The sequence below is a fragment of the Elgaria multicarinata genome, chromosome 3, assembly GCF_023053635.1.
Source record: "Elgaria multicarinata webbii isolate HBS135686 ecotype San Diego chromosome 3, rElgMul1.1.pri, whole genome shotgun sequence".
Classification (NCBI taxonomy): domain Eukaryota; kingdom Metazoa; phylum Chordata; class Lepidosauria; order Squamata; family Anguidae; genus Elgaria; species Elgaria multicarinata.
The window spans coordinates 155826328-155838664 of NC_086173.1; the positions used below are offsets into that span (position 1 = coordinate 155826328).

The following is a 12337-nucleotide window of genomic DNA, read 5'->3' on the forward strand; positions in this document are numbered from 1 at the left end:
CAGGTGCTGCATGCATACAAATGACACCTGCTGAAATTCCCTTTTCTTTACAGCTGTTAAAGATACAGGAGCCCTGTCCTCCTTTCCGTAGGGTCACTTTATATTTTTGCAGCACAACACCCCCATCCAGGGATTCGTTTCCCTATTCAGTGGTTTTACAAACAAAGACTGTATTCCAGCTGCTTTTTCTGCAGAGACACTGATGGGGTTAAACGCACCGAGCTCCATCGCCTAGAGAGGACCTGCACTGCAAGAGAAGGGGAATTGGGGGTGTGTGTGTGTGTGTGTGTGAGTGTGTGGTTTTTTTTAAAAAAAAAGGGCAGCCACCTTCCTGCACAGCTGCACAGAGAGCTATGAAAAGACCTTCCTGTCCTGTCCTTATTTCCTTCCTGGTGAGAAAACTTCCCTTTTGTGTGTGTGTGTGTGTGAGTGTGTGTTTGCACTGCCCATTCTTGGTGTAACGGAAAGGACTGTCACTCCTATCCCAGGAGGTGCTATTCTAAAGCTGCAAGGAGCAGGTGAGTTTAAAACAAGATGTGGGATTCAGGGGAAAGAGAAACAGACAGACCATGGGGTCATAAGGAGAGATGCTCCGGGTTCTGCTCCCATCGCCCCAGATATGGGCAGTGAGTGGTGGAGTTTGCTTCGTACCCTGTAACAGTCCCTCTTCACCTTGGAAATGTCTATTATTCTGAGAGTTGGTCCTTCTGGGCTGGTTAACGTGCAACTTATCCTGAACAAGATCAATTCATCTTAACTCAGTACCGTCTGCTGCAGCCTTCCCGAAACCTGGTGTCCTCCAGATGTGCTGGATTCCAACTCGCATGCTGGGAGTTGGAGTCCAGCACATCGGGAGGGCACCAGGTTTGGGGAAGAAGGCTGGTCTGCTCAGACATTCAGCCATTCTCCAAGGGAGCGGTGCAGTTAGGTAGTTTTACACTCTGGATGGAACGGCTGTGTACATATCTGTCTTTAGATGGCTCTTGCTTGCTTCAAAATGAGGTAAACCAGCCTTGATGCATTGGGGGTTCCCCTATCTGCTTATTCTGTTGAGTTTGGGACCTAGGCATCTGTCCCAAAGTCTGTCCCTGATGGTACCGCTGCAGGTGTAGGTGTGTGTGTGTCTGTCTGTCTGTTAGGGTGACCATATGAAAAGGAGGACAGAGCTCCTGTATCTTTAACAGTTGCATAGAAAAGGGAATTTCAGCAGGTGTCATTTTTATATAGAGAACCTGGTGAAATTCCCTCTTCATCACAACAGTTAAAGCTGCAGGAGCTATACTAGAGTGACCAGATTTAAAAGAGGGGAGGGCACCTGCAGCTTTAACTGTTGTGATGAAGAGGGAATTTCACCAGGTTCCCCATATATACAAACGACACCTGCTGAAATTCCCTTTTCAATACAACTGATAAAGATACAGGAGCCCTGTCCTCCTTTTCATATGGTCACCCTAGTGTCTGTCTGTCTTTCCTCCTAGGATTTTACCTGGAAAAGCCAAGGGGGTTGAACATAGGCATACAACACATGTGTTCTACCATTGAGCTGTGGACCTTGGTTGTTGCATCTTTCAAAAAGGTTCTGGGAGAATGCCATAGATAGATAGATAGATAGATAGATAGATAGATAGATAGATAGTGTTGCATCCCCAAAAATGGAATGGATTTCTTGTAGCGTGATCTCTTGCGGCTCGCTTTGGCAGGTAGAAACAGGCTCAAGACCACAAAAGCCACAATAAATCATTGGGGTGGGGGGGTCTTGTGGCACTCTAGTTGCTGTTGGACTACACCTCCCATCTTTCCTGATAGTTGGCTGTGTTGGCTGGGGCTGATGGGAGATGGAATCCAACTAAATCTGGGTTCCGCAGCCCTGCTTTTTCATGTCACATGGCTCTTTCCTCTCCCCCGCCCCCCGCAACAGACTAACGTAGGAATCCATCTGCAATTTATTAAACGTTTTGTCACTGTGGATGGCTAGAGCTGCCATTGTTCAGGTTTCAGCGGTCTCCCCTGCATCTCTAGAAGTGAATTCTGTGCCTGGGGAATTGGATGCATCTTTCCAGTCCACGCTCATGGATGCGCAGCCCTGCTATTTTGCTTTTTGTAGCTGCTGAGGATTGATTTGAATAATTGAAAATATATTTTAGCTCAGTATTCCCCAAGTGCCTTTCAGATGTGTTGAACTACAACTCCCATTATCCCCAGCCAACATGGCAGTCACTGAACAAACACACCCTCTTTTTGCTTTTAAATCAATTGGGGGGAAACAATCTAGCTGTATACATAAAATGCTAAGGCAATGTGTGGCGTGGAGGTTCTGAGCTATGACACACTAGAGGTTCTGAACTATGAGAAGAACTTTGTACACTGGAAGTTCTGAGCTATGTGGAGAACTTATAGGGGAAACTGTTTCTGGGAGGCGATGAGACACCCTCCCACAAAAGCCCCCCCCCCCGGTAACTCTGGAAGATGGCAGTTCACAACTCCCTTTTGCCCCCTCACCATGGAAGAAAATAGAATGAGCAGAGGGGGAGCAGGGAGGGGGCAATATTCTGCCACAGGATTTTGCTGCACGGCTTTCCTTTGCCCACAGCATCCTACGGAAGTCCAAGGCTTGGAGCACAAACAACATCTGGGAAAATGCTGGCGCAGGTGCACCGGCGGGTGGGTGGGTGGTAGTCAGTGGGGAGTGGGCCTGTGTTCCTTGCAAGTCCATCCGTTTCACCTTCACACTCTCCAATACAAAAGAAGAAGCATCGTGGCACGCTTCATTTGGGTCTACTTGAATTTATACGACACCCCAACTAGCTATGGATAGAAAAGGAAAGCAGGGAAATGGAGGCGATGTTCTTACTCACAAGTAAGGTAATAATCTTGTGCCCTTATGTTTCCAGCCTTACAGTGCAACCCCCCTGTACATTTACTCAGAAGTAAGCCCTCTTGAGCTCATTCCCGAGTGATCAGCTTGCATAAGACTGCACCGCAATAGGAAATAAATTGGTGTCGCTGCTGCAGTGTAACACTTTTTTGCAGAAGCGAATCTGTGAAAAAGCGGTTTAAAAAATAATGAGGCACACGTCCGTCGTGGTGTAGATGAGGGACTGATAACCAAGCAGTTGAGTCAAGATGGCCGCCCTGGTGACTTTTTAAAATCCAGCTTGCATCACTTTGCGCTTAATATAAACACAGACTTTTTTTCTTTCTTAATCCCAGAGGTTGAGCTAGGGATAAAAATGGAAAAGCAGGACCTGGCAGGAGCCGAGTCTGGGGAGGAATCGGAAGGCAGGGGAAGGGATACTCGTCTTGTCCAAGCAGAGACAATCCAGGAGTTCCTGACCAGGGCAGCTCCGCAACAAATCAAACAAGAGCCTGACGAAGCCCTGGAGCAGCGCTGGGAAGCCCAATGGCAGGAATTCTTGAAGACGGTCAAGTCTCCAAATTCAGAATGGCGGCACCTGCAGCTGCCCAGAGCCACCTCAGAGGGAACTCCTAAGCCTTCCCGGGCTTCCTCAAAGGGAGCCGGACCCTGGCCTAGTGGAGAATGGTTAACTCAGACCCTGCCAGACCTCCTCGGAGAGGCCCAGCAGGCCTGCCGAAGCCTGGACTCCTCTCAAACGGTGAAGGTCGAGGTGCTGGATGGAGAGGACACAGCTAGTTTGGAGATGCGGCGCAAATGCTTTCGGCTGCTGCCTTACCGCGAGGCCGATGGCCCCCGAGAGATTTGCCAGCGGCTCCAGGAGCTTTGCCGGCAGTGGCTGATGCCGGAGAAGCACACCAAGGAGCAGATCCTGGAGCTGCTGACCCTGGAGCAGTTCCTGGCCATCCTGCCCTGGGAGATGCAGAATTGGGTCAGAGAACGGGGGCCAGAGACCTGCGCTGAGGCGGTGGTTCTGGCCGAGGATTTCCTCCTGATGCTCCATGAGAGCGAGAGGGAGAAGCAAAAGGTATGAATAGCGGTATAAGGTGGCGTCAAGGGCCGGCACGGTTGGGCACTTGTCAAGGGCCCACAAGTCAGCAGGGGCCCACGGAAAAGAGCCTCCTGTAGTTGCTCCTCCCCTTCGCCATGGCAACGTACTCATTCAGCCGCCTCTCGCTCTGGGCCAGATTTTTTACACCATTGCTGGCTTTCACTCTTTTTTAAAAAAACTTTGGTTCTATTACGTTTTATACTTCTAAAGGTTGTTGAGTATGTTGTATCCTGTTGTATTTTACAGTTTTAATTTTTGTAAACTGCCCTAAACTAAATTTTGACTATTGGGTGGAAGAGAAATATATTAAGTAGATAAATGATACATAAATATTTGCTTGTAACTCCCAGGGCCCCCAAAGAGACAGCAGCTTGGTTGGTCTTTCTCTTGGTATATCCATTATTATTAAATAATAATAATAATAATAATAATAATAATAATAATAAAATATAATGTCCATTTATTACATTTGTAGGCCGTTTTGTGGGGAAATGCCCCCAACGCATCAAACAATAAAATAATTAAAATACAAGGGGAACAACCAAAATTATTTCCTTCAAAAATTAAAAGCAACTCACTTATGAGGAAAGGTTACAACATTTGGGGCTTTTTTATAATTTGGAAAAATAGAGCATCATCACACGGGTAAATTGTGTTTGTTTCCCCGTCACTTCTCTGCCTGCACATTTGTCCCTTATTACCTCCTCTTTCGAAAGAGGAAGTAAACATCGTGCTCGTGGCCCATTCAGGGGGCCGATTTGAACCCACAGCTTCTCCTGCACACAGCAGGAGACAGCGGCAACTTCCATCTTTAAAAATAAGTCGGACTTACTGGGGTGTATTTTTGTTGCGCGAAGAAGGCTAGGGAGGCAGACGCCGTCGTGAGAAGGACCCACGAAAATCCGTCAGGGCCCAGCAACAAGCGTACAATAAAACACTCGTCTCACGGAGCTCAAAGTGAGCCAGAGTGAACACAACAGAGGGATTATTCAAGTGTTCTCAGCAGGTTGTATTTATTTTGTGGGGTTGGAGGGAGCGTTATGTTTTTATTTCTAATTATTGTTTTGCTTTATTTATGGTTAGTTGGCTCACACCTCAGAATTGATCAAAAGGCATGGTACGAATCACTGGAAAACAGTGGAGGCTGGTGGCTCCAATGTCAGTGGGGCGGATAATCTGCTCTGGGTTTCAGTCGGAACCGGTTAGAGCTCTAAAGGAGCGCCTTTAAAGTTTTGACTGGCTCTAACTGTAACCCAGAGTGGATTTGTCACCCCACTGACATCGGAGCCACCAGCCTTCACTGCTGGAAAGGTCCTCAGTCTCCCAATATTCTGAGGGGGGGGGGGGAAATGTCACTGTCTTCCTTCTCTCTCTCCCCACTCCACCCAGGTCCCAGGCCCCTTGGAGGAGACCTTCATTAACACCCCCAAGTCAGAGCAGGATTCATCAGACACTGCAAAGATGCAGCTCTCTATGGAAGCCAGCTTGCTAGGTAAGGTTTTAAGAGCTGCTTCTGACTTCATTTTTCTTCCCACCACCCTTGAGTCCCACTAGAAAGTTTTCCTTGTGTATAAGAACTCAACAGGTTCTGTTGTCGAGAGGAGTTTGACTTTAGGAAAAGGTCACCTTATGGCTAGAAACATCTGCACTGGATTCCTGTCTACCTCCGGGCCCAGTTCAAAGTGACAATGAAAGCCCTGTACCAGCCTTCCCCAATGTGGTGTCCTCCAGATGTTTTGGACTACAATGCCCATCAGCCCTTACCAGTGTGGAAGTGGACAAGGGGACAAAAACACCAATGATAGTTGAAGAAAAAGAGAGATGTATATATCGTGGTAATTGCTTACCCAAAAAATTTAGCAGAGTGCGAATAGCAGCAGCAGCGTGGAGCTGGAAATGGTTTCAGCTTGGAGTTAAGAACAAAAAAGAAGCACTCACGGTCTTTGGTCAGTAAGAAACTTTACTGACACTAAATAAATTACTTACAGAATAAATGGTCATATATACAGTCCTTTCACCAACAGTACAGCAACGTAGCAGCAGTAATATCAGCAGTAATAGATAATGTCATAGCAGTAAGAAGCCTTACAACATGGACTTCTTAAATACACTTTTCTCCTTGGCCCAATTAACCAATAGTCTCTTCATCATGTACATCTCGTACCGCACGTAGGCCAGGGAAGAATCTGCTTCATACTGGACTTCTCCTGGCAGAGACAATCTGGCCAAGGACATCTTTTTAACTCTTTAGAGTCCTTTTCCTTCTGTGGGTAAAAACCTAACCCCAACAGTATACTCTGGCGTTGAATGAAAATTGAAATATTTAATAGTAATCTCAGTAAAAATGATAGAATAATGCGTAGATTTTTTAAAAAGACAAATTGCGTGATGTAATGTCGAGCAAGTGTACGCGTCAATTTGTCTTTTAAAAAAATCTACGCATTATTCTATAATTTTTACTGAGGAGATTACTATTAAATATTTCAATTTTCATTCAATACCAGAGTATACATCTCTCTTTTTCTTCAACCTTACCAGTGTGGCCATTGGGAATCGTACTCCAAAATGTCCAGGGGCAGCCGTTGGGACCCTTAGGCCTGCTTGCCAAATCTGGTCCGCAGAATGTACCTGGAACCATGTGGGGAAATGAAGATGGCGCCACACACGGAGCCTCCAGCACTGTTTTGGTGAGCAGTGTAGCTGGCCACCTCGCAGGAGCCGAGTGACCAGGATAGTAGCTGAGGGTAGGGAAAGAAAGTCACGTAACAGCAGCAGGAGAGAGCAGAGCAGGGAGGCAACAGCACAGCCAGAGTGATTTGGGGGACCCCACTGGAGGGCCTTTTGATCAGGGCCCCCTCAAACCCAACAGTGTGGGGCTGCAACCAAAAAGGCCCTGTTCCTTCTTGCCACCCCATCATACTTCAGAAGATGGGGACTCCCTTAGCAGGAACTGATCTTAAGGTGTTCAGGACTCTGCCTTCTTGCACGCAGATAATGATTCTCTATTTGGTGCTAGGAGTCGACGATCCAGTCCTGGAGACTGAAGATGATGAGCCCTTTCAGCTGGACGGACCTGAGCCACTGCAAGAGGGCATCAGCGGAGTACCCTTGGAAAGACCCAAGGGGAATTTTTCCCCAGGTCCTGAGTTGGAAAGGATTCCAGTAACGCAGCAGGGGCCGGAAAGGCCCCAGGACAGCTATTTGTGGAAGATAGCGGAGCAGGCCTTCCTCTGCGAGGGTGGAGCCCAGGCCCCCCACGAAAGCCCCTTCCTAGAGAGGACTGAGAAATGCCAGAGAACAGGCGGCGGAGGCACCGACTTTGGGAAGAGCCTCCGCCAGAGCTTAGACCTCCTCAAGAACCAGAAGAAGCGCATGCGGAAGTTCAAATGCTCTTACTGCGGGGCCACGTCCAACATCCGCGCAAACATTGTGGTCCACGAGAGAATCCACACTGGGGAGAAGCCCTACAGCTGCCTGACCTGCGGCAAAAGCTTCAGCCGGAAGTCCACCCTCGTGAGGCACAAGCGGACCCACACGGGGGAGAAGCCGTACGAGTGCTCCGTGTGTGGGAAAAGCTTCAGCATCCGGTGCAATCTCTTGCGCCACGAGAGGGTCCACACGGGCAAGAAGCCCTACCATTGCGCTTACTGCGGCCAAAGCTTCAGCCGGAGACTCTTGCTCGTGATCCACGAGAGGACCCATACGGGAGAGAAACACTTGTAAAATCTCGCCTCGTGTGTATGTGGAAATATGTCGCTGTATTTGTTTCTCTCTCTGTCCCCTGTTTGTGACTTGGGGGTGGGGATTCACTTGGGAGAGAGATTGCAAAATGATGTAACTGAAAAGGACTGGTCCTACCATTAGGCAGAATGAGGCAGTTGCGTCAGGTGGCAGATGGTGGAAGGCGGCAGCAAATCACTGGGGCAGGGAGCTATGGGCCACACGTCCTACCATGTGTCCACTAAGCTAGCCTGCGGCCTTCAGGTGTAAAGGAGGCTGTCCCAATCCAAGCAGTCGAAGAAAGAATGGTCTGGAAACAAAGCCCTATGAAGAGAGACTGAAACAACTGGGCATGTTTAGCCTGGAGAAGAGAAGATTGAGAGGAGATATGAGAGCACTCTTCAAATACTTAAAAGGTTGACACACAGAGGAGGGCCAGGATCTCTTCTCGATCATCTCAGAGTGCAGGACACGGAATAACGGGCTCAAGTTACAGGAAGTCAGATTCCGGCTGGACATCAGGAAAAACTTCCTGACTGTTAGAGCAGTACGACAATGGAACCAGTTACCTAGGGAGGTTGTGGGCTCTCCCACACTAGAGACATTCAAGAGGCAGCTGGACAAGCATCTGTCGGGGATGCTTTAGGGTGGATTCCTGCATTGAGCAGGGGGTTGGGCTTGATGGCCTTGTAGGCCCCTTCCAACTCTGCAATTCTATGATTCTATGATTCAGCTGCCAGTCAGTGCTGGCACTAGGTTTTGGACAAAAAAGGGGAGAGATGTACTCTGGTACTATGAAAAGCGTGTATCTTTGATGATGAATCTAAAAAGCTCAACGTTTCAGATATACAATCCTTCAGGAGCTATAACAGATAAAATATGTACAATAAAACAACACCCATATTGAGTAATGCATTTTACAGATTTTTGGGGGGAGATTTTTTTGTTCTTTGTTTTTTAAGGCTACCAAAATATTTTAACCAGAATAACGGAATCCTTTCATTTTATAAAAAAGAAGATTCCATATTCAAAGGAAGAAAACACTATCAATGCTTACATGGAAGAACCAAATTTTTTTTACAACACGTTAATAAAACCTTTTTAGGCACATCCTATCACACGGATTTAGTAAAGTACACCCACCTCAATATGGATACGCGTTTTTATGATTCAAAAGAAGAGTAACAATACTTTTTGAATAATCTTAATCCTTTGCAGCGTTCCTATTAAGAGCTGTGTTTGCTCTGAGAATTTCTATCTGTGCTGGCAAGTGAAGGACAGCTGTTATTTATTGGAGATAATTGGATGGCGTTCAACAGCCGTAACTTACTGATATCTGGAGGAAGAGAGACGCCTCTCCCCTTTTTTTGCCTGAACCAGTGCTTTCTCCCTCTCATTGCAGACTAGGGCCATAGCTAGACCTAAAGTTTATCCCTGGATCGGCCAGGGGTCAAACCTGTTCATCTAGGTGACACACAGGGATCCAGTGCTCAGGCAGAGGCGAACCCTGGATGATCCCAGGATAACCTTAGGTCTAGCTGTGGCCTAGGTTTTGGAGACAACTTCAGTGGGGCCTCCTCCCTTAGTGAGCCTACCTTCTTAGCAGTATTGTTACCACCACCAGCAGCTCCTCCTTTTTCTCATCATTGCCACCACTTGCTTGCTTGATGGGCAGAAAGGCAACAAGCAAGTAGGCCGAAAAGGCGAAGCGAGTCTATGTTACTTTTGTTAGTAAATGTGTAGTTGGCAGGGAAAAGAGGCACCACTGAACAGATAATGAATGAGAGACCAGCTCTGGTGCTGTTGAAAACAGTTAAAATCTTTAATAATTCTTATCCGTATGCAAAATGCTCGACGTTTCGGATTAGTTGTAATCCTTCCTCAGGAGCTACAGTTAATGAAATTAATACAGTTTAAAATATATTTGAAAAAACAGACAGACATGGAACACAACACCTTTATCAATCCTGATCCAACATGGCTCTCCTTACATTCTTATGTTCTAAAAATCAGTATTTATTCCAAGATAAACCCAACAGCCTTCTTCAGCGGTTGTATTAAAACAGCCCACAGAGCTCTCTGATAGATGTACCTCATGAGTTTCAAGATACTGCATTTATGTGATATATCTACCAGAGACGTCTGTAGGCAGTTTTGATACAACCCCCGAAGAAGCCCCTCAAATAAACTGAGCCAAAACACATACCGTAAGTCTCATCTTGGAATAAAACTGTTATTTTTCCAGCACCCTAAAATGTGTTCTGTATTTCTTGAGACCTCCGGTAACCCTTAGCATTCTCCCCCAATTGTCAACATTTAGACTGTAAGCTCCTAAGAGCAGGGACCTTCCTTTACAAAAAATGTTTGTGCTACTTTGTAAAACATCTTGTAAATAAGAAGAATTAAATGCTTCAACCATGAGGAAACTTAACTGGAAACTATCATTTATGGGAGGAGTGAGCAGACCTCAAGCTTTCGGGAGGTACGAAACAGGTACTTAGAGGGGGCTGGGGTACTGGAATTAAGGGTGCCCTTGAGCACATAGTTACGACAGGAATTTGTTTCCAGTAGCAGAATTGAGTCTTTATATACACACACACACACACACACTCTCCTAGTTTCCCCTCCAAGCTTTCTTCCATCTTAAGACACAATCCCATGCATGTTTAGACAGAAAGAAAGCCCTATAATTCCTAGCATCCCCCAGCCAGTGGGCTGGGGATTGCTGGGAGTTGAAGGACTTTTTTCCTGTCTAAAAATACATAGGATCAGACCCTTAGCAGATGGGAAACATTTAGAAGGGGAAAATAGGAACTGGAAATTAGAAAAGCCCAATATGAATTGAAAAAGATAAATCGAAGGTCCAGAGAGGGACTATAGTATAGTTCCTTGCAGCTTATGGTATCCTGGAAGATGACTTGGCTCGCTGGTAGGAACCCAAACAGAAGCACTTCTGGGAGGATGTCAGGATGCGCTACAACATTTTGTTGCAGTTGACAGAGAGACCAGTCAATCTCTGGTCTCTCTCTCAACTGCAACTGGTTAGGCCTCATCTAGAGTATTGCGTCCAGTTCTGGGCTCCACAATTCAAGAAGGACGCAGACCAGCTGGAGCGTGTTCAGAGGAGGGCAACCAGGATGATCAGGGGTCTGGAAACAAAGCCCTGTGAAGAGAGACTAAAACAACTGGGCATGTTTAGCCTGGAGAAGAGAAAATTGAGGGGAGACCTGATAGCACTCTTTAAATACTTGAAAGGTTGTCCCACAGAGGAGGGCCAGGATCTCTTCTCGATCCTCCCAGAGTGCAGGACACGGAATAATGGGCTGAAGTTACAGGAAGCCAGATTCCGGCTGGACATCAGGAAAAAACGTCCTGACTGTTAGAGCAGTAAGACAATGGAACCAGTTACCTAGGGAGGTTGTGGGCCTTCAAGAGGCAGCTGGACAACCATCTGTCAGGGATGCTTTAGGGTGGATTCCTGCATTGAGCAGGGGGTTGGACTCGATGGCCTTGTAGGCCCCTTCCAACTCTGCGATTCTGTGATTCTATGTGGGCGGGAATTTCCCTAACACAGTTCCTACTTGTCTTACTTTATATTGGACTAGAATCTTAAGGTCCGCCAAACCAGAGCTGGCTGCAAAACCATGGCTTGGGGACAGAGTCCGGTGGAGCCCAATTACCTATTGCATCCCATACCATGAGCCACGTCCCTGGGAGAGGCTGTTGGTATGGATATCTACAATCTATAAAAGATCTATTTGTGAGTTATTAGAGATCAGGAGTGTTTACCTGAAATGTAAGAGGCTGTGTGTTCCTGTGCTCCAGCACAGATGCGCAGCACAAAGTTTTCTAAGAGAAAAAAAATGGCAAAGTGCACGCATGCCCTCGCCACGCACATGATCCACTGAAGACAGGAGTGAAGGTCTGTGGCTCTATCAGCCACAAAATACATTTCTCACACACCCAGCGCTGCAATCAGTTACTGAGATGGTTTGAATTGAGGAACACTGCCCAGCCCAGCAGCAGAGGCGTAGTGAGAGGTCATGTAGTAGCTGATTCAACACTGTGAATATATAAAAAAGATGGTATTTAGCAATAAATAATCCCTAACTCCAAATCCTTACAAAGGAGAGAGAATACATTTCAGTGAAGGGTGTCATGGGCCCCAGGAGTTCCCGCAACGACTTCAGGGCGTGATATATGGTGCGTGTAGATTCCGCCCCTTTCTTCCTTCAGGGAATCAATCCATCTCGCTTCCGCTTTTCCTTCCACCTCCTGCTTTTCATAGCATTATTGTTTTTGGTTTTTGTCTAATGAGGCATTTCTTCTCATTATATGTCCAAAGCAACAATAGTCTCAGTTCCAGCATTTTCGCTTCTAGTGAGAGTCCTGGCTTGATTTGTTCTAGAACCCACTTATTTGTCTTTTTCACGGTCCGTGGTATCTGCAAAAAACTCTCCTCCAACACCACATTGGGCGGTATAGAAATGAAATGAATAAATGAAAATATATCAACATATGGACATTCGCTCTGACAGATGGGACTCAGAAGCGGTGTGCCGCAGAATACTGAATGCACCACACACACACACACACACACGTGCTCTTGCCAAGGGGTGCGCGTGTGTGGGGTGTGTGTGTGCGTGCTGCCT

The 12337-nt window shown here is 46.8% G+C and overlaps 2 protein-coding genes across 2 annotated transcripts in view; both read left to right on the forward strand.

Moving 5' to 3' along the window:
- LOC134396195 (zinc finger protein 883-like) overlaps positions 1–12337 on the forward strand; it is a 162393-nt gene that overhangs the window by 33567 nt on the left and 116489 nt on the right. The gene's annotated exons all lie outside the window — the stretch shown is intronic.
- On the forward strand, positions 5194–8011 carry LOC134396254 (zinc finger protein 189-like). The gene is made up of 2 exons (XM_063122676.1): positions 5194–5457; positions 6982–8011. The coding sequence occupies exons 1-2, from the start codon at positions 5427–5429 to the stop codon at positions 7686–7688; spliced, it is 738 nt and encodes a 245-aa protein (XP_062978746.1). The 5' UTR covers positions 5194–5426; the 3' UTR covers positions 7689–8011.